This window comes from Thamnophis sirtalis, unplaced genomic scaffold (genome assembly GCF_051295495.1).
Source record: "Thamnophis sirtalis isolate CommonGarterSnake01/CBP01778 unplaced genomic scaffold, rThaSir2_p1.2 scaffold_13, whole genome shotgun sequence".
Lineage (NCBI taxonomy): Eukaryota > Metazoa > Chordata > Lepidosauria > Squamata > Natricidae > Thamnophis > Thamnophis sirtalis.
This window is the reverse complement of record NW_028261393.1, coordinates 11,519,062-11,541,429: the sequence shown is the minus strand read 5'-3', so window position 1 is coordinate 11,541,429 and position 22,368 is coordinate 11,519,062. Positions and strand designations below refer to the sequence as shown.

The following is a 22,368-nucleotide window of genomic DNA, read 5'->3' as shown; positions in this document are numbered from 1 at the left end:
CATTGCTTAATTGGGCCACCGACTGTGGCAGCAGTCATGAGTAACTAGGTTCTGGTGGGGGCACCCCAATGCCATTAATCAAGGCAACCTAACAAAAAATGAAAGCCATTCTGACTTTGTGCTTACAGCCCAACTGGAAGCTGAACTCTCTCTCTCTAAGCAACATTCAAAACCATTTGGGGATCCTCAGCTGGTCCTAAACCAGAATGTAAACTCCGTTCAGAAGTGCTGTTCTCAAGTCCTACTCACTGGGCTTCGATCAAGCCATCGCAGCCCTTCTCTTGACTTCCTTGACTCTCCCTGCAGATCAGTGGTGGGTTTCAAAAATTGTTCAAACCTACTCTGTGGGTGTGGCCTCCTTTGTGGGAGTGGCTTGCCGCCCATGTGACCAGATGGGAGTGGCTTGCCGCCCATGTGACCGGATATGAAGATGCCGGCGACACTTGTCAGAACCACCTTAAATTACCTCACACACAGCACTGGCATGCATAAGAATAGGATGTAAACTTGTCTTTTAAAAGGCATCTTTGGTTTGCGTTAAAACAACTTCAACACACGCAATGTTCTGATTGCACCACAAACGCAGTAGTCATCCTTACCTTTCACAGAGGCACTGAGTTTTATAAATATGAGCATGATAGTGTAGAATAATCATATCCAAGGACCAGTGGTAGGTGTCAAAAAAATTTGGAACCTCTTCTGTAGGTGCGGCCTGCTTTCCGGGTCAACTAGTGGAACCTCTTCTAGCCGGTTCAGTAGATTTGATGAACCAGTTCTACCGAATAGGTGCAAACTGGTAGGAACCCACCTATGCTGCACATAGCCTCAACTTGAAAGCCCTTGTAAAGCAATCTTTGCCCAGTGTCCCATTACTTTGGTGAAAAAGAATTTCAAAGAAGACAGATGGGGGAAGTGAGAAAAGGTTGGGAAGACTTTCCTAAGCTTTACTTCAGAAGTTATGAACACGGGAAAATAATTGGCCGATTTGCTTTTGAACTGAGCAAATGAGTCCCAGTATTGCAATCCATTATTTCGGAGACACGACTAATGTTCTTAGGCCGCATACCTCCCGTTCTAGATACGTTTTGCCTCACTTACTTCACAGGAGGATGGGTTAGAAGTAAGATGCCCCATTGTGATTGGAGAGGAATCTGCCCCAAGGTTATGTGGGCAGAGTTAGGCTAGGGTGTAACTCATGAATAGAATTAATATGAACCAAATGCAGCTATTTTTTATTTTTTTGCTTGTGTCTTGTTGCTTTAGGGATATACAACCTGCAAGTCATAAAGAGCCAATTGGAAGATGATGCCTTCTATGAATGCCAAGTTGGGCCCACAGAAAAAAGCACTGGCATAATTTCCCATAGAGTGCAACTGACAGTGCTTGGTAAGTATAGCTGGAGTCACGCTGCCTTAGGAAGATCTCTGGAACTCAACTTTGATTATAGCAGTGCTGCCAAACTGGATTTCTTCGAGAGCCGGATCAGCATTGTAGTTCTCCTCTGTGGGCCAGTGGGGGTAAGGGGGTGGGGAGGAAGGAAGATGGGATGGTTGCCTCCTGCAGCACCCCGCTGGTCAAAAGAGCCGAGGTGGCGCAGTGGTTAGGGTGCAGGCCACTTCAGCTGACTGTTATCTGCAGTTCAGCGGTTCTAATCTCACCGGCTCAAGGTTGATTCAGCCTTCCATCCTTCCGAGGTGGGTGAAATGAGGACCCAGACTGTGGGGGCGATATGCTGACTCTGTAAACCGCTTAGAGAGGGCTGAAAGCCCTATGAAGCAGTATATAAGTCTAACTGCTATTGCTAACTGCTATTGCTAAAATGGAACATGTGGTGGCTCCCTCCCCACTCCGTTTTTGGCCTGGATGGCCTCCTGCAGCAAAGGCCTCCACACGGCCCATTTTTGGCTGGCAGAGTGCTGCTGGAGGTTGGGGAGATTGAAAATGGGCCACACAGGGGCCCATTTTGGCCAGCAGAGGCACCGAAGGCCAGTCCTCTGATATTTCCAGCCGAGCCCCGCAGGCCAAATTTTAGCACCTCTTGGGCTGGATTCGGCCTGTGGGCCTTGAGTTTGACACCCCTGGATGATAGGAACCATTGTTAATATGAGAAATAAAGAGAAACCACAGTCACTTCTACTCAGAACAATGGGTTTAACCAGATCAATGTCGAATCACATGCTATGCTATGGTTTGTTTCAACTGAGGTTAGTTTTTTTTGCAACTTGGTTTGTTGTGCAGGACATCCGGCTAATTTATGGATCGTTCAATGTCACCAAAAGGTTGGTTAATTCAGTGAGTGGGTACATTTGTGGGGCATCTTCAGAGGGCATCTAAGGAACTTTGCTATCTCTGCTGTCCTATTTCAATGAGTATTACAGTGTCCTCTTCCAGGATTCAACAGAAATCATTTCAGCACAATGGACAGTTCAATATATCACCTTCTCCTTCTCAATCTCCTCCAGAAAATATTCAAATCTTATGCATCATTAATTGGAGGGATATTTTTAGATGAGCAGAGGAGGTGGAGCTGAAAAGCCCTACTCAGAATGAGCAGTCAGTAGTCTGCAGGAAAACTTTTTTTGAAAGAAAAAAAGAAAAAAAATTGCCTCGGACTCCACTTAGGATGACATCACACACTCCTTTTGGGTAGGAGACAAATGAAGTAGACATGTGAAATTCCTGACGGGCTTAGCACACCTTCTTCACATTACGCTCACCTACCCTTTAGTTGGACTCAATCCAAACATGACCTCATGGTTGGGCCTTTGCTGCCAAAAGAAGTGATTTAAAATGCGCAACCGCCACTGCCAAAAGGTTGCGTGTCTCTCCTTTAATCTAATCGACCCTAACCTAATTTAACCTTTATTAACTCTTCTGGGTTTCTCCGGGAATGTGATTTGTAGGAATGCCCCATGAAATAGGGCAGAAAACCCTTTTCTTCTTCGACCCAATGCAGCTAGAAACTCACAAGCTGTGTTAGAGCTTCAAAGATAGCAGAGGTCAGTGATGGCTAACCGCTTTCGAGCGACCCCCCCCTAACTGTGCATGCACGAGCGACCCTCACCGTGCATGCACGAGCGACCCCCATACAGGGTGTGGGTGTGAGAATGTTCAATCTCCCCAGCAGTGGTGGGTTTCAAAAATTGTTCGCACCTACTCTGTGGGTGTGGCCTCCTTGGTGGGAGTGGCTTGCCGACCATGTGACCAGATGGGAGTGGCTTGCCGCCCATGTGACCGGATATGAAGATGCCGACGACACTTGTCAGAACCACCTTAAATTACCTCACACACAGCACTGGCAGGCATAAGAATAGGATGTAAACCTGTTTTTTAAAAGGCATCTTTGGTTTGTGTTAAAACAACTTCAACACACGCAATGTTCTGATTGCACCACAAACGCAGTAGTCATCCTTACCTTTCACAGAGGCACTGAGTTTTATAAATAGGAGCATGATACTGTAGAATAATCATATCCAAGGACCAGTGGTGGGTTTCAAAAATTTTTGGAACCTCTTCTGTAGGTGTGGCCTGCTTTCCGGGTCCACTGGTGGAACCTCTTCTAACCGGTTCAGTAGATTTGACAAACTGGTTCTACTGAATAGGTGCGAACTGGTAGGAACCCACCTCTGCTCCCCAAGCTCCGGAGGCTTTCCTGAAGCCTGGGGAGGGTGAAAACAGCCCTCTGGAAGTTCAGGAATAAACTTCTGGTTGCGCCGTTGGGCTTGTTTTTCACCCCCTCTATGCTCTGGAGGCTTTCCTGAAGCCTGGGGAGGGCGAAAACAGCCTCCCCCAACCCTCCGGAAGGCCGAAAATTAGCTGGCTGGTACACTCATGCGCGCTGGAGCTGAGTGCTGCCAAGGGCTGCCGTGTTGGCATATATGGCTCTGTGTGACACTTGTGGCATGCGTGCCATAGGTTTGCCGTCACGGGCATAGGAGGTAGTCTTTAGCACGCAACCATTCATTTAGTAACTGTTCTTTTTTTAAAAAAAACATTTTTTATTAGATTATAGAATAAAATATAAAAATATGAAAGCAAGTAATAGGACACTGTGGGGAGAAAAAGTGGGATGAAAAGTCATGGGGGGGAAGGATGAAAAGGAAAAAAAGACATCAACTTCCGACTCTCTCTGTTGCAGTAGAATAAAATACTAATGTGGAACCTCGACTTTTTACTGTTCTAAAACAATATAAACCAGCCATTTCTATAACATCAATCAGTAAAACTCAAAATCAACGTTTCGTTTTTTTGTCCACCTCAAGCACAAAGTCCAGACGTGGTTTCCATGCAGTGGTGGGATTCAAATAATTGAACAACCGTTTTTCTGTCCTAATGACCAGCTGGGTAGGCGGGGCTTGGTGGTCATGTGTCTGGGTGGGTGTGGCCAACTCAATGTCACTCACGTCGATGGGCGCTTCACCTTAGCTGTTGCAATGTAATAAGGGTGAACCGGAGAGGCAGTTTCTGTAAGCAGGGCAATAAAGATTAGGCTAGAAACAACACCAGAATGTTTCCTTCCTGCCTTCCTTACAGGATTAGCCCTGTAAAGTGGAAAAAACCAAAATAAGATTTCTTCCAACAACCAGTTCTCTGAACTGCTTAGAAAGTTAACAATTGGTTCTCCCAAGTAGGTGCGAACTGGCTGAATCCCACCACTGTTTCCATGTAGCAATAAAAGTACTTGCATTCTTTTCTTTAACCAAAACCGTCAATTTACCCATCTCTCCCATCCCCTTCAACTTCTGTAGTCTTGCTGCCATCAACATATATAAGATCCAGGTGCCAATTTTTTTTCTAATTCTCTTTCCATTAAATCCAGAAGGAAAGTTTCTGATTTCATCTTTATCTTCATTTTAAGGATTTTCTGTACTAGAATATGACTTACTCCAAAGTGTAGCTACTGTTCAAAGCTACACTGCCACTGGAAAAAAATGACTTATAAACTGTCCTCGCACTTATAACGGACGTAGCATCTCCATGGTCCCGTGATCAAAATTTAAGTGCATGCATTTATGACAGACATAGCATCTTACCATCATAAGATCACCATTTCTAACCTTCATGGCCAGCTTCGGACAAGCAAAGTCAATTGGAGGAAGCCAGATTTGCTTAGTGACCGCATGATTCATTTAACAACTGTGGCAAAAAGGTTGTATAATTGGGTATGACTTACTTAACAGCCACCTTACTAAGAGCTATGGTTGTGCAGTTGTTAGAATGCAGTATTGCAGGCTATTTCTGCTGATTGCCGGCTACCAAAAATTTGGCAGTTCGAATCTCACCAGGCTTAAGGTTGACTCAGCCTTCCACCCTTCCGAGGTGGGTAGAATGAGGATCTAGATTGTTGGAGGGCAATAAGCTGATCCTGTAAACCATTTAGAGAGGGCTGCAAAAAGCACTATGAAGTGGTATATAAGTCTAAGTGCTATTGCTATTACTTAATAATGGAAATTCCCATCTCAATTATGCTCATAAGTCAAGGACTACCTGTACCATTAAAAAAAAGAGGAAATTAAAAACAGATTTTTAAAACAATCATACACCAACCCTTCACTTTGCTTCTTTTCCTCACAGTTCCCGTCAAAAGCCCCCTTTTTGTAGAGTACGAGGCTAACAGCGTGGTGACTTGGATTGCTGGCATGGAATACACCCTGCACTGCCAAGTGAAGGATGCCCGACCACCAGCTGAGATTTCCTTCTGCAAAGGTGAGCCCATTGCTTGAGCATCCCAGCGACTGTTTCCTTCCCTCCCCTTGCTTTTTTTTAAAAATCCATGTCAGCGGCTATATACATTCTTTCATAGTCAGTAGGAATTGCAGGAATTGCAGAAGTTACCGAGCATCGGTAAATTTTTCATGGGCTTTTTGTGCAAAACACAAGGGAAACGGCTGTGTCTGTGAGGGGGTGAGAAGTTCAAGACAGATACAGCAATTCATGGTTACTTTGCAGAAACTGTTACTGGGGAAAGTCATGCTGCAAGCCGTCATTTGTGGATTCAAAGCCTGAGATAACAATTTATACCAGGGGTGTCAAACTCAAGGCTCGCAGGCCGCATCCAACCCACGGGGTGCTTAGTTCTGGCCCACAGGAGCTGCCCTGAAAACAGTGAAGGACTGGTCCAAGGCCTTCCCAAGTTTCTTTTCCACTGGAAGAGGGTTGCAGGAGGCTGTCGCCGCCAAAAATGGAGCTCACAAAGGCCACACGGAGTTCTCCTGAGTGCCGTTTTTGCTGGCAGAGGGTTGCAGGAGGCTGTCGCAGCCGAAAATGGAGCCTGGGAGTCCATTTTTGGTGGCAGAGCGCTCCTTGGATATGATTATTCTACACTATCATGCTCATATTTATAAAACTCAGTGCCTCTGTGAAAGGTAAGGATGACTACTGTGTTTGTGGTGCAATCAGAACATTGCGTGTGTTGAAGTTGTTTTAACGCAAACCAAAGATGCCTTTTAAAAAACAAGTTTACATCCTATTCTTATGCATGCCAGTGCTGTGTGTGAGGTAATTTAAGGTGGTTCTGACAAGTGTCGTCGGCATCTTCATATCCGGTCACATGGGCGGCAAGCCACTCCCATCTGGTCACATGGGTGGCAGGCCACTCCCACAAAGGAAGCCACACCCACAGAGTAGGTTCGAACAATTTTTGAAACCCACCACTGACTCAGGCCATCACAGGAGCCCCCGATACAAGTGACATTGAGCTGGCCATGCCCCCCCTCTCCCTGCCCCCCTGTCCCCCTTGAGGTCAAGCACAACCTTGATGCGGCCCTCAATGAAATTGAGTTTGACACCTCTGATATACACCATGGAAAAGGCCACCAATGAACAAACTGGAGATCTAATTGCACTGAATGTTGACATGGGATCCCTTAACGTTCTCCTTAGATGTCTTAGAAGAGAGCCGAGGTGGCGCAGCGGTTAAATGCAGCACTGCAGGCTACTTCAGCTGACTGCAGTTCTGCAGTTCGGCTGTTCAAATCTCACCGGCTCAGGGTTGACTCAGCCTTCCATCCTTCTGAGTTGGGTAAAATGAGGACCCAGATTGTTGGGGGCAATATGCTGACTCTGTAAACCGCTTAGAGAGGGCTGAAAGCCCTATGAAGCGGTATATAAGTCTAACTGCTACTGCTATTGCTATTGCTATTGCTATGTCGTTGTACCTTGTGTTAGCAGAACACAAGCAGAAGATGCTTCATTCTGAGAAGGCATGAGCAAAACAGCCATTTGGAAATGGCTTTGCAAAACAGTGCAACTCCTTGCTTCTACCGGTAGCAGCAATTGCGTTGCTCCTCTGACTTCCCTTTCCATTAGTTCCAGATGTTGGAGGCGGCATCCGGTCAGCTACTGGAAGCCTGGAAAGAAAGTTCTGACTCTTCCAACAATTTGGAACTGCCCGTTGAGGCTCTGAGACAACATAAATTATCTTTATAATACGAAGAGACTTGCGGGGGATGGGAGAGGTGGGGGGGGGGGGAAATGCCGCACGGAGAGGAATCACAGCTGTCTTGCCCAGGCAAAATAAACAGAGGCAAAAGAAGGATTGCGAGGCAGAAGATATCTCACAAAGCAATGCAGGCAATTTACCCATGGCTGTCTTTCCAATTTTAGCTAACTCCCATCTACAAATATTTCCAAGCCCTTCTCCTCTTTCGCTCACATTCTGTGGCTCAGTTCATCTAATATGTGGATTAGATTAAAATGAGGTTGGAGTACTTGTGGTTCAACATCTTCAGCGAAATAATTGAATACTAGATGAAGTAAAACCCAGGGCATCACTGGATGTGTTAATAATGAAGCTGCACTTTAGATATTTTGGACATCAAATGAGTCATTGGGGAAGACTCTGATGCTTGGAAAAAAAATCAAAGGCAATTGATAAAAGAGGCCAACCGAAAGCAAGGTGACTAATTTCTGATGATACAAGCAGGTGCTTGTAAGGACTCAACGAAACAATACTCAATCCTGGAGAAATAATGTCCATCAGGTTATAAAAAGTTGAAAGTGATTGAGTGATCATACAACAAGTTTGGGAGCTCAATCATCGTCTTAATACGTTATAGTGACATTGGATCAGGGGAGGGCTACTATGGGTTTGTCTGCGTTCGGAAGAACCCATAGCTAATGTTATCGGCTGGTTCAGAGAACCTCCAAATCCCACCCCTGGCTGGCCCCGCCTACCCTGTCCCTCCCCTACTTCCCCTCCCCTCCCAGGAGACTCCACGCAGCCCATTTTGGAGGGCCCGCATAGAGGCTTGGGGAGGGGGGAAATGGGCCACGTGAAAGTTATGGAAGGCCAGAAAGGGGCCCATTTCTGATCTCTGGAGCCTGTGGGAAGCAGTTTTCACCCTCCCAGAGGCTCGAGGAAAGCCTCCGGCGTCTGGGGAAGGTGAAAATGCCTCCCCCCCATCATGGTGCAGGAGGCTGACTAGGCCACACCCACCATGGCCACGCCCACCCAGCAACTGGTAGAGAACCCGTTGCTGAAATTTTTGAAGCCCACCCCCGCCTTGGACGTCACGTGAAGCCGAAACATTCAATTGGGCAATGCACGTTACATGAATGTAGCAATTCTGTTTTCGTAGTCCAAGTTTGATATTTAATATGTTACCTGGTTTCTCTGTCCTTATTTAAAACTGGCAAAGGGTGTTTCCATGTAGAATTTTCAAACCTTTTCAGATTCTTCCTATGCAGATGAAATGACTAGTCAGGAAATGGCCTGAATGACCTTCGCATCAACTTCCTAACAATTATAGGAATTACAGTAATCCAGTACATCGGAAGGGCACTGGGCTAATAGATGGTGTAGTTACAAATCTGTAGCCGTTAATGTGTGTAATCTGGAGTTTTATTACATTTTTTTAAAAAAAATCCAGCTGACAAAGAACTGGCAGATGTGACATCGACTATCCAACCGGGCTCTGCAGACAAACTCTTCAGCACTGAGGCCACGTTGAGGTAATAAAGAGCTGAACAAGGGTCTCAAGGAGATTGACAGCTGTTAGTTTTTCTTACCCAGTTGGTGAAATTTCAGGTTGCTAAGAACCAGAAGACATAAATTCGTATCTCGTGTTTGCCATGAATTCCTTGACGGGTCTTCATGAAAGCAATCCGCAGTTGAAGTCACTATTCATTTGCAAAATGGAAATAAGATGTTGAAAAGAAAAGGGTTGCCCAAAAAGTCTTAGTCCAGTGTTTGTTAACTTTTTCTGGACCGAGTGCCCAAAGCGTGCGTGTGTCCGAACCCCCCCAAATGCAATGCTTGCACGCCCTCAGGCATGCATGCCCCCATGTGCCCCCTGCACATGCCCCTATGGCCCTCCGCTTGCCCCCGTGCATGCGCACAGAGACCAAAGACCAGCTGGCTGGTGGGAGGCATGCACACATTTGTGGCGGAGCTGAACTGGGGTGATGGCTCATGTGCCCACAGAGAGGGCGCTGCATGCCACCTGTGGCATGCGTGCCATAAATTTGCCATCCCGGTCCTAGTCAGACCCCACCAGTTCAGGACTCCTCTTGCAATACTAATGTTGAAAGCCTCCCCTGTGAGAAATCGTAGGTGACACCGGGACAGAATGGTAAAGGAAAGCAGAAATAAGCTATTAAAGCCATAAAAAATGAGCCCAGTGGTAGTTTATCTCATTACAACTCAGTCCAGGTAGTGAGAAACCCGGGAATACAGTACAATACAATAGCAGAGTTGGAAGGGACCTTGGAGGTCTCCTAGTCCAACCCCCTGCCTAGGCAGGAAACCCTATACCGTTTCAGACAAATGGCTATCCAACATCTTCTTAAAGACTTCCAGTGTTGGGGCATTCACAACTTCTGGAGGCAAGTTGTTCCACTGATTAATTGTTCTAACTGTCAGGAAATTTCTCCTTAATTCTAAGTTGCTACTCTCCTTGATTAGTTGCCACCCATTGCTTCTTGTTCTACCCTCAGGTGCCTTGGAGAATAGTTTGACTCCCTCTTCTTTGTGGCAACCCCTCAAATGTTGGAAGACTGCTATCATGTCTCCCCTAAGCCTTCTTTTCATTAAACTAGACATACCCAGTTCCTGCAACCGTTCTTCATATGTTTTAGTCTCCAGTCCCCTAATCATCTTTGTTGCTCTTCTCTGTACTCTTTCTAGAGTCTCCACATCTTTTCTACATCGTGGCGACCAAAACTGAATGCAGTATTCCATTCCAGGGAAGAAGCATTGCAAATCGTTCAAAACATTCTACTTTAATTAACTCACTATAAATGAGGGCGGGGACATTCCAAAACCAGTGTTGGAAGAAATATCCATTTGGTTCAGTTCCAAGCTGGGATTAAAAATTCTGGAAACAACATGGAGGATGATTGGAAAGATAGATTATTGAACAGAACCGTAAAGGCAGTTCTGGGTCAGCTGCAATGTTTGAATGAATGGATGGATCTTTATAGGTTTCTGTGACTTTGAAGTCTGAACTGTTCTGGGGGTCGTGGTGCAATGAAGGGGATTGTGTGCTGAAAGGGTGTTGGGCAATTCCTATTGTGGCTAATGGCTTTCCATCCTGTGTTGGATCTTGGGTGAGGGGCTGCTTTCTAATCCTACCATCCTGCCTTTGTTAGCTGTCAAACTTTGCTGCACAGAGTTTTGAAATATCCTGTCTTGAATGGGCTTCTGCTTTGCTTATGAATAGTGCTATCTGGACACTTGTCTTCCTCTTTGAATAAGCTCTTTATCTCTCTGCTGGCATAAGGAAAGACTTGGGGGCTGCTTTCTTGTCTTTAAGAGCATGTTTCTCCATTTCTCCTTTAGGGAAATATAATATTCTGCCTTTTTAATATTTCCCAAAATATTTCATTCTTTTAGGACAGGGGTCGGCAACCTTAAACACTCAAAGAGCCACAAAGATCCTAACAGGAAGCTCACCCATTCATTTCTGAAGCCGACCGGAAGTCCGGTTCCCTCACCATAGAGTCTCTCCTCCTAGTGCGGCGTCCTTTTTCCTCTACCTGTCCTAACCAAAAGCCCTATCAATTGTGGAGCCAACCAGTGACAGGGAGCCACAGCAGAGGGATGAAAGAACCACATGCAGCTCCAGAGCCGCAGGTTTCTGACCCCTGTTCTAGGAGGTCGGTGGGTGGGGGCTTCTCACACCGGTTTCCAAGATTCTGTATCTACCTCTAATCTAGCCCTAAAGATCCCTTACTGAAATCTGTGTAGGTCCTTTATCTTTCCCAGCTTCAAGGGCTTAACACCCCACAACTATTTTTTTTAAAAATGTTTTCTTCCAGGTTCACTCCCCAGAGTTCAGACAACAAAGAACTGCTGACCTGCAAGGCTGTGAACACAGTGACTTTAATACCAGTCATTGTCAGCTTCACCATGAATATCCTGTGTAAGTTGCTTGGAATGCTTTGTCAGGCCTTTTACCCCAGGATTAAGGAAGTGTCATCAAAATAACTGCACAAGGGCTCAAGGCAACTCTTATTACCGTGTTAATAAAAACAGACAAACACAAAAGAAAGTGGGCTGGGGAGAGAGAAAGGAGGAGGATGGAAAGAAGGAAGGAGGAGACAAGACAGGAGAGAAACCACTCCGAGTAAACGTAATGAAGAAGGGGACGGAAACCAGGAATGCCATCTAAGGAAAGTAAATGGATAAGATCAACCAAGGGAATTGTTGAGATCAGAGGCAGTATTCCAGCCAGTTGTGAACGGTTCTGGAGAACCGGTTGTGGAAGTTTTGAGTAGTTTGGAGAACCGGCAAATATCACCTATGGCTGGCTCTGCCCCAATGTATTTGCTGCCTCCCAAGTCCCAGCTGAATGGGCATCCCAGCTGATCCGCTGGGTCTTCTTCTGTTGCCCTGATCAGGAGAAGGAAGCTGGAAAGCAGGTTAGTGGGGTGGGGAGGGAATGGGGATTTTGCAGTAACCTTCCCCTGCCACACCCCACCAAGCCACGCCCACCACATCACTGCCACAGAACTGATAGTAAAAAAAAAAAAAAAATTGAATCCCACTACTGGTTGAGATCATGAACGGTGTTTTTGAGACCGTTCTTAAAACAAACCAGCTGGGGAATTCTGGGAGTTGAAGTTTTTGCCAAGGCTGAGAATCAGTGTTCTAATGGATGAAAGGTTCGTCAACCTTGGAATACAGATGAAGCTTTGTGGGAGGAAATTACAAGGTGCACCATATACCAGGCAGGATGCTAAGAACTTCCAAAAGTTTAGTGCCACTTCCCCTAAGTGTCTAAAATCTAAAGTGTTTTTGATAGTCGTTCTTTTTTTTTTTTTGACAGTCCCACCTCAGCTGCCTGTCATCAAGGGCTACACAGGAGTAGTGGTAAAAAACAAAGAACTGAAACTGACCTGCATTTCTCCAAGTGGGAATCCTCTTGCTACACTGCAGTGGCTGAAGGTGAGCAGAAGAAATTTAATAAAGTATTTAAGTTTTGGAGGAATAGGTTGCTGTGTGAATAAAACCCCCAGCTTGGAATTTCTGCATTGGAATCCAGTAAGGGAGGGAATAATAATAACAGATGTGCATTTTCTTTTTTCTTGGTGCAAGAATTTTGCTTTATTGTGCTCACATCAGAGACATGCTTAAATTAGAATATTTTTATTTAATAGTTGCAATTAAACTTAACAGTAATTGCATTCCTTAGTACATGGCTAGATTTGCACAAAATGCTTAACTTGGTTGCTGAGTTAACCAATATGGTTATTGTCTTGCAGCAATGGCATTCAAAGCTGGGATTAATCACCTACCTATAACTAGTTTACAAATGGTTTAAATGGTTGTTCCTTGTTTTAATAAGGTTTCCTTTATAATGCCTCCAATTTACTGCTTTTTTGACGCAATGGCTGAGTGCATAAAATGTGTTTGACTTGTTTCATTGCCTTAGTTCGTTTTGTTGTATTTGCATGTTGAATCCTACTAAGTTCATACAGTACATTTCTCCGGGTTCTCCCATTGTGCCAAACACTATCCAATAATAAAACTAATCTTAGCCTATTGTGAGAATGCAGCTGCAGCTAAGTCTTTAATTGATTCACTTAAATATGTCTTACCAACCTAGTTATTTGGGGCACATTTGATCTGTGAGCAAATTCACCCAAGGAAATGTAATTCATGGGGAGGGGCGTGTGCAGCTTGCTTAAGCTGCTGAATGCCAGCATGGAATGCGGGAAGTCCTTGACTTCTGACTGATTGCTTATTTAAGGTTCATTTATATCCGACCCCAAAAAGGGACTTATGATCCAGATTTGAAGCTTTCGACATCCAGCCCACCCTTCCAATCATGTGACTTCATTTTGGGCAATCAACAGTCCACGGACTGTGGCAGCAGTCATGAGTAACTAAGTTCTGGTGGGGGCACCCCAATGCCATTAATCAAGGCAACCTAACAAAAAATGAAAGCCATTCTGACTTTGTGCTTACAGCCCAACTGGAAGCTGAACTCTCTCTCTCTAAGCAACATTCAAAACCATTTGGGGATCTTCAGCTGGTCCTAAACCAGAATGTAAACTCCGTTCAGAAGTGCTGTTCTCAAGTCCTACTCACTGGGCTTTGATCAAGCCATCGCAGCCCTTCTCTTGACTTCCTTGACTCTCCCTGCAGATCAGTGGTGGGTTTCAAAAATTGTTCAAACCTACTCTGTGGGTGTGGCCTCCTTTGTGGGAGTGGCTTGCCGCCCATGTGACCGGATATGAAGATGCCGGTGACACTTGTCAGAACCACCTTAAATTACCTCACACACAGCACTGGCATGCATAAGAATATGACGTAAACTTGTTTTTTAAAAGGCATCTTTGGTTTGCGGTAAAACAACTTCAACACACACAATGTTCTTTTTTTTAATCTTTTTTTATTATTATTAAAAAAAATTAATTTTTAATTTAAAACAAGTACAACATCTTTCTTTACATGCTATAGGAAGTGTGTCAGTCAGTCACAAATAAACTTTCGTGCATCTCCTCCACAGTCAACAAACATAACTCATGTTAACTCGAGCATTTTAACTCAAATATTCATACATATCACCATCATCATATATCCATTTTCATTTGACTGTAATTATTATTTAAAAATATTAGTAAAAATAATAATCTTAAACAATACATGCCCACACCAGTGGGAAAAACACACACAATGTTCTGATTGCACCACAAACGCAGTAGTCATCCTTACCTTTCACAGAGGCACTGAGTTTTATAAATATGAGCATGATAGTGTAGAATAATCATATCCAAGGACCAGTGGTGGGTTTCAAAATTTTTGGGAACCTCTTCTGTAGGTGTGGCCTGCTTTCCGGGTCCACTGGTGGAACCTCTTCTAACCGGTTTGGTAGATTTGACGAACCGGTTCTACTGAATAGGTGCAAACTGGTAAGAACCCACCTCTGGCTTGCCCCCGTACAAACCGCTTAGGAAATGGGTGAAGTCCATCCTAGATAGTTTAAGGTTAAAGTTATGGGGGTTTGAGGATGTTTATTGTCATTTATGTCTGACCCCAAAAAAGGGGACTTATGATCCAGATTTGAAGTTGCTGACGTCCAGCCCATCCTTGCAATCACGTGACCTCAGTTTGGGCACTCAACATCCAACTTGCCTTTATGGCTGTTTGTAGCGTCCTATGATCACGTGACTGTAATTGATGATGTTTCTTCTGGAAACTGACATTGAGCCTCCCATGCTCCATTTTCACTGGCAAAGACAGTTTCCAGGGCAGCCCCATGGGCCAGATTTAAGCACCCCGTGGGCCAAATCTGGCCTCTGGGCCTTGAGTTGACACCCCTGTTATAAGGGAAGGAAAAGCAAGGAAGGCAAGAGACTGATGGCTTTGAAGGGGCATTGTGGATGGTGTGTGATGGACCAGCAGCTAAGATCCACCCTGTGCCAGGGTACCACTGCTTCCAACGGCTGCTGATCCCTCCTTTGCTCTATCTGTCTTGCTCTACAGCTCCTTCATCTGCCTTGTCTCTGCACGTAGGCAGAGATACAAGGGAGGGGAAAGAATAATGGCTTTCACTTTCCTTGTCTTCTCCTTCTGTAGTGTTGCATTTACATATCATTAAAGAAGGAAAGAATGCTCCTTTGCATAACATTTATATGTGCAAATGTACAGAGATAAATGAATGTAAATAGAAGTCAACTTAGCTCCAGGTCATGGGTGGGTGGGTGGGATCCACTCAGTGGTGGGTTTCAAAAATTGTTTGAACCTACTCTGTGGGTGTGGCCTCCTTTGTGGGAGTGGCTTGCCGCCCATGTGACCGGATGGGAGTGGCTTGCCGCCCATGTGACCGGCTATGAAGATGCCGACGACATTTGTCAGAACCACCTTAAATTACCTCACACGCAGCACTGGCATGCATAAGAATATGATGTAAATTTGTTTTTTAAAAGGCATCTTTGGTTTGCATTAAAGCAACTTCAACACACACAATGTTCTGATTGCACCACAAACGCAATAATCATCCTTACCTTTCACAGAGGCACTGAGTTTTATAAATATGAGCATGATAGTGTAGAATAATCATATCCAAGGACCAGTGGTGGGTTTCAAAATTTTTTGGAACCTCTTCTGTAGGTGTGGCCTGCTTTCCGGGTCCACTGATGGAACCTCTTCTAACCGGTTTGGTAGATTTGATGAACCGGTTCTACTGAATAGGTGCGAACTGGTAGGAACCCACCTCTGGATCCACTGACTGTCTCAATTTGCTGACCATGTATAAGCTACATTTGATGAGCTTGGACGAGACAGTTCTTCAAGCAGAGGCTGCTTTCATATATTTAATGGTCCCTTGTAAAGTCAGAACCACAAAACCCTAACATGTTACTTCTAGGCCAGGGGTGTCAAACTCCAGATTTGGCCTGTGGGGTGCTTAGATCTGGCTTGCTGTATTGTGGCGCACCAGTGGCCAGCAGAGCTGGAAGCAGATTCGAACAGTGAGGAGGTTGGGGAGGAACATGGGCCAATCCTGGAGTCTGGGGAAGGCTCTGATGAGGGCTCTGTGTCAGAGACAGAGGGGGGGCCAGAGCCATATGCCAGTTATCAGCTGCCTTCAGAGTCAGAGATCAGTGAGGCAGATGAACAGCCGGAGCCTGTTCCCAGTGTGCGCATGCGCAGAGTTGCCAGACGAAGGGAACAGCTAAAGGACAGGGGCCGACTTGGGAGTAAGGCCACAGGTAGACGATAAATGGCCTCTCCCAGAGGAAATAAGAGGAGCAAAAGGGGAGTGGAGTTTGCAAAAGACAATAAGTTCGCTTAATTGGTTTGTGACTATCCGAGAGTCCTTGCCAAGTTTTGCGGATATCGCCTGGCAGCTCTCCAAGCCAGATAAGGTCTGTGACCGTAAATCCTCCCTTGAGCTACCACAAGTGCCCCTGACATGAGTGATGTCAAGCTGGCCATGCCCATGCTGGCCACCCCCACCCCCAAGGTCAAACACAACCCTGATGCAGCCCTCAATGAAATCAAGTTTGACACCCCTCTGCTAGGTTCTTTGATGGGACTGCCTCCATCCTTGAGGTTTCAGACTCATCGTTGGGCATCATCTCAAGTGATAGTCTTCTGCCTTTCAGAACGATGAAGTCATCTCCAGGAATTGGGAGACAGATGACACCAACCAATTGTCCCGAAGTTCCTTGAGCCTGAAAATCACACCAGAAGACAACATGGCCGTAGTGAGCTGTCAGGCCCTGAACCAAGTTTTATCTCTGCCCTTGCAGTCCAACATTGTTCTGAAAGTGACGTGTGAGTCCCAGCCAGTTTCTTTAGCAATGATGTCCTTCTTTCTATGTCTGTTTCCAGGGGTGAAATCAACTTACCTTCGCTACCTGTTCGCGAATGTGAGGGCGCGCATGTGCAGGACTTCTCACCACCGCCGCTACTGGTTCGCCCGAACCAGATATCTAACCTGCTGAATAGCACCACTGCTTGTATCTAAGGCTTCTTCTTCTCCAGTTAATTTCTGTAGCTGCTGTCTCCATTTCTCCTTCTGTTTCTGTATAGAAAAGGTGGTTCCCAGATGCATTAGACAATCTGACAACAGTGATTTTTCAAACAAGGAGATAGATACACTCTAACGATGTGCCCCGTGTTAAAAGCAACGGCTTTCTTCTTTTCGTAGGAGAGAAAGATATACTGTGCACTGTGAAAATGCCCGCCCTGTGATCTGGGGGGGGGGGAATTGGGGTGTCTCTTCCATAACAACGGATCACTTTCTTTCTTTCCCCCCCTCCCTCCCATATTTCTGAACGGCAGTTCCCCCTGAGCAGGTGAAAATCACAGGCTCCAGCAGCACTGAAGAAAACCAAGAGATCTTCCTGACCTGCTCCACTTCTACAAGCAATCCACCGGTGATGCTACGCTGGTGGCTGGGATGGAGAGAGCTCAATGCTACCGAAACTGCCATTTCAGAGGTAGGCAAGACCAAAGAGAGCTGAGGTGGCGCAGTGGTTAAATGCAGCACTGCAGGCTACTTCAGCTGACTGCAGTTCTGCAGTTCAGCTGTTCAAATCTCACCGGCTCATGGTTGACTCAGCCTTCCATCCTTCTGAGGTGGGTGAAATGAGGACCCGGATTGTTGTTGGGGGCAATATGCTGACTCTGTAAACCGCTTAGAGAGGGCTGAAAGCCCTATGAAGCGGTATATAAGTCTAACTGCTATTGCTATTGCTAAAAAACTGGAGGACCACGAGGCAGGTGGAATGGTTGATCTGACTCACCTGGAGACCAATTATTCCTGGACACTGAGGTTGTTCAAGGACGGTGTTGGCTTGGTCTGGGACCCCAAAAAATGCCCTTAAACCATGTTCTGACCTAGGCTTCCCAAAAGCACGAAGCCAACTCCTCGTCCTGATAAACCCCCTTTTTATTTAGTTTGAAGTGAATTTCTCTCCAGCAAAGTCCCAGCCAATGGTCTTTCAAGAGATTTCACAACTACAGACCTTTATCAGGCTTGGAGAGCTGCCAGGATGATATCTTCCAAATGCCACGCTGTAGCAGACCATACTTGGCAAGAAGTCAGGAAAACAGATCTTCACTCTGTTGAATGAATGGAGTCTCCTGAAAATTTCCTTCTCCTTTCATTCTTCTTTATTCCGTTTGGGAGGGGCCATTCACGGTCTACCTGTGGCTTTACTCCTCAGTCGGCCCTTGTTCCCTAACTGTTCCTTTCTCCTGGCAGCTCTGTGTATGCGCACACTGGGAACAGGCTCCAGCTGTTCTTCTGCCCCACTGATGTCTGACTCCGAAGGCAGCGGATAACTGTCAGACGGCCCCTGGCCCAATCTCTGCCTCCTACGCAGAGCACTCATCAGAGCCTTCCCCAGACTCCAGGACTGGGCCATGTTCCTCCTCAACCTCCTCACTGTCCGAATCTGCTTCCAGATCCACTGGCTGCTGGCAGGCCACAATGAACAGCAGACTGGCTACATAGATATCTTTTTTCTCCTTCTTGGCAAATAGTAGTCACTGAGTAAAGTATGCTTTCTTCTTGCAGGCAGAGTATGGAGGAATGGTCACCATATCCAATCTGACATATATAGCATATCGAGAGGACAATGATCTTCCCCTGATCTGTGAGGCCTTCAATGAAGCCATCATGTACACCAAGAGTGCTTCGGTTACTCTTAGAGTAAAATGTGAGGATGAGTATGGGAACCAGCAGGGTTATGTTGTGTGTTAAGCTTCTTTTCTTCCTGCTAATTGTTTTTTTCCCCTCCTTCCTATTTTTTAAACCCTAGATCCGCCTCAGAAAATCTGGCTTAATGTGCCACCACCAGAGACATATTTTCGAGCCGGTGTTGAAATCAAGCTCATTTGTTTTGCCAGCGGTGGGAATCCTTTGCCTCGTCTTGATTGGTACAAGGTACCCCAAGCACTTGAACATCCTCTTCTTGAGACCTCTGTAAGGAGTTTTAGTGAAGACTAAAAGACTCCATTAACATTGGTCGCACAGTCAGCCGGATGTTTAAAGCCTGGATTTGGCATTTTTATGCACCTACTAGCTGATAACCCAGTGTTGCCGGGGTATTTATTTACAGGGGGAAAATGTCTGGACCAAATGTAATTTCTAATGTTGGATTTCCCCCCTTAACATGGCAACTCCACTGCGCTGTACACTAGAAGCCATTTAAAGGCACAACAGGGTGCATCTTAACAGAAAACACACCCCAAGGTGTTTTAGCATTTGTCTCCAGAGAGTAAGTCACCTGTGTACCAAGTTTGGTTGAAATTGTGTCAGGCATTCCAGAGTTATGGTGGAAAACACACACACACACACACACACACACACACACACACACACACACACACACACAACCCTATATATAGAGAGAGATACCATGGTTATACCATCATTTTTCAGCCTTGGCAATTTTAAGATATGTGGACTTCAACTCCCAGGATTCTCCAGCCAGCATTCTGGAGTTGGAATTCCACACACATCTTGCCAAGTTTCCAAGTTTGAAAAACACTGGTTTAGACCAATGAGCGATGAGCTTCTCTGGTTCATTTAACAAGTCATGCTTGAAGCAAACCGAGGCTTAAAGTGATGTTGGTGTGCTGTTTCCATTCCAGAGTTGATTTGGTAATCCATCTCCTGTAAAGTACTCCAGATCAGACCTAGAATGACAATCATTGACCCAGTTTTTACATTTCAGGTCAGCTCTAATCAGTCTTAGGCAAAGCTGTGTGCCCGATTTGGAGAAAAAAAAGGCCATGAATGAAAGTTGCAAACTTCCCTTTGCCTGGAGCTCATTTCCTATTATCAGCTCCTCCTGCAGGCATTTTTCTTTGAGCCAGACTTAGATTAAATAAAAAATAAAAAAAATATATAGCAGAAGAAAATAGAGGAAGAGTCCTCCACTTACAACCAGAATTGAAACTGGAACTTTGTTAAGTGGCTCCTATCTGATTTTATGATTTTTTTCTTACCCATGGTCATTAAGCGAATTCAGCTTCCTCCATTGCCTTTGCTGGTCATAAGCCCCCTGGGAAGGTCGTACATGTGGATCACATGACCATGGAGTGCTGCAACGGTGGTAAATGTATACCGGTTGCCAAGTACCTAAAGTTTGATCATGTGACTGTGGTGACGGCCCTCTGGAGGCTTCTGGAAGGCGGAAATTGGAAGTTTGGGAACGGACATCCAGTTTGCGCATCTCCTGAAGCCTCTGGAGGGCGAAACACGGCCCAACGAGCAACCAGGAAGTCCATTCCTGAACTTCCGGTTTGCATATTGGTCCATTTTCCGCCCTTCCCAGGCTCCTAGAAAGCCTCTGGAGCCTGGGGAGGGTGAAAAACGGACTTACCGGGTCCACAGGAAGTCAGAAAATAGGCCATTTCCGGCCTCCGGAGGGCCTCTGCGTAGCGGGAGCAGCCATTTTCGCCCTCCCCAGGCTCCAAGAAAGCAGTGCGCACGTGTGCAAGGCAGCAGGTGGGGCTCATGCACTAATACGCAGGAAGCACGGCACAGGGGGGCATTCAATTATGGGGGTGGGCATGCAAGCGCTTGGGTATGTGCTTTTGGCACCAAGGTGAAAAAGATTTGCCATCACTGGTATAGACAAAACAAACTTAGTTTTCTAAAACAAGCTGACTTTTATCATTTGCAGGTGACGTGCACGCTTGCTGGAGGAGTTCGAGTACAGCTACAGCAGCCTCAGGAGAGTGGAGTTTCGAAACCTTGTCCGGGGAAGCAAGTGAGTGAAAAATCCAGGGCTGGAAACCAAATGTGGCTTTGAAGGCCACCCCACCCCCCACTCCCCAGTGTTCTGGTTGGTTACTGGGGGCAGGGGCGGGAATCAATGCTCCTCCTTGTCATGAAATCTTCTTTGATTGTTTGTTGTGACACCCACCCTACATTTGCTTTGATCCCTTTGTTACCTTCAATCATGCAAAATTGGAATTTGAGCACAGTGTTCTCAAACTATTGATGGCCTTCCAGTTCTATTCTCATGTCTCCACTGGCCAAAATATGCACAAGGACTTCAATGAGAAGCCTGCTCTGAACCAGGGCTCTTAAACTGTCAGCTCCTGGAAATGTTGTGACATGATACTGGCGTGTCAAGGAATATCCCTCTCGTCCTTGTCTAGGCAGTAGGGTTGTCTCTTCTTCCTCTTCTTCTTCTTCTTCTTCTTCTTCTTCTTCTTCTTCTTCTTCTTCTTCTTCTTCTTCTTCTTCTCCTCCTCCTCCTCCTCCTCCTCCTCCTCCTCCTCCTCCTCCTCCTCCTCCTCCTTCTCCTCTCCTCCTTCTTCTCCTCCTCCTCCTTCTCCTTCTTCTCCTCCTCCTCCTTCTTCTCCCTCCTCCTCCTCCTCTCCCTCTCCCTCTCCTTCTCCCTCCTCCTCCTCTCCCTCTCCTCCTCCTCCTCCTCCTCCTCCTCCTCCTCCCTCCTCCTCCTCCCCCTTCTCCTTCTCCTTCTCCTTCTCCTTCTCCTTCTCCTTCTCCTTCTCCTTCTCCTCCTTCTTCTTCTTCTTCTTCTTCCTCTTCTTCTTCTTCTTCTTCCTCTTCTTCTTCTTCTTCTCCTTCTTCTTCTTCCATATCCATCATTGGACATTGGCGATCGGGTTAGCGATCCTATTTTTATCAACAGTCACACGAAAAAGTTCTGCTGAGTTTCGTCCAAACCAGTCCCTTAGATTTTGAAGCCATAATGTTCTTCTTCGGCCTGGATCTTGTTTGCCTTCAATCTTTCTCTGGGGGATTAAGTGGAGTGCGTCGTATTTTTCTAGATGTCATGTCACATGTCCAATATATTCCAACTTTCACTATTTTTATGGTTTTGATGATCTCCCAGGCGGCTTATCACCTCCTCATTTCTGATTTTGTCAATCCAACTTATATGTAACAGCCGCCTCTTTTTCAGAGTTGATTTATTTGATCTGAGCCTGCTGAGAGTCATCTTAACAGTGTCTTAACTGCTACCTTTCCATTATGCTTATTGTAATATGCATTGCTTCCACAGGACATCAAGTTAGTAAGGGAAGGAGCATCTTCAGCCTCATCTGGGAATATCGTTTCCAAGGAGTTGGTCTTGATCACGACTCCCAGTGACAATATGGCAACCTACCGTTGCAATGCCACTGGTCCTCCCAGCACTCCCCCAATCACCGCATCTACTAGTTTGCTGGTCCAGTGTAAGTTAAAATTCAGCACACGGTGTGCCTGCGCACAAACTTGAGAGACCGCCTTCTGCCGATTACCTCCCTCCGACCGATAAGATCGCACAGACTGGGCCTCCTCCGAATCCCATCCGCCAGTCAATGTCGACTGGCGACTACACGGAGGAGAGCCTTTTCTGTTGCAGCTCCGACCCTGTGGAACGATCTCCCCGTCGAGATACGCACCCTCACCACCGTCCAGGCCTTCCGCACAGCCCTCAAGACCTGGC

The 22,368-nt window shown here is 45.9% G+C and overlaps 1 protein-coding gene across 1 annotated transcript in view; it reads left to right on the top strand.

The window, feature by feature from the left end:
• The window catches only part of NPHS1 (NPHS1 adhesion molecule, nephrin), a 62,034-nt gene that overhangs the window by 6,700 nt on the left and 32,966 nt on the right, over window positions 1–22,368 (top strand). Inside the window, exons 4-14 of the mRNA XM_087727413.1 lie at window positions 1,264–1,386; window positions 5,575–5,706; window positions 8,871–8,952; window positions 11,260–11,363; window positions 12,270–12,388; window positions 16,555–16,726; window positions 17,237–17,394; window positions 18,477–18,618; window positions 18,721–18,845; window positions 20,593–20,679; window positions 21,943–22,114. Of these exons, the coding sequence (XP_087583539.1) occupies window positions 1,264–1,386; window positions 5,575–5,706; window positions 8,871–8,952; window positions 11,260–11,363; window positions 12,270–12,388; window positions 16,555–16,726; window positions 17,237–17,394; window positions 18,477–18,618; window positions 18,721–18,845; window positions 20,593–20,679; window positions 21,943–22,114 (1,416 nt within the window). The remainder of the gene's footprint in view (window positions 1–1,263; window positions 1,387–5,574; window positions 5,707–8,870; window positions 8,953–11,259; window positions 11,364–12,269; window positions 12,389–16,554; window positions 16,727–17,236; window positions 17,395–18,476; window positions 18,619–18,720; window positions 18,846–20,592; window positions 20,680–21,942; window positions 22,115–22,368) is intronic.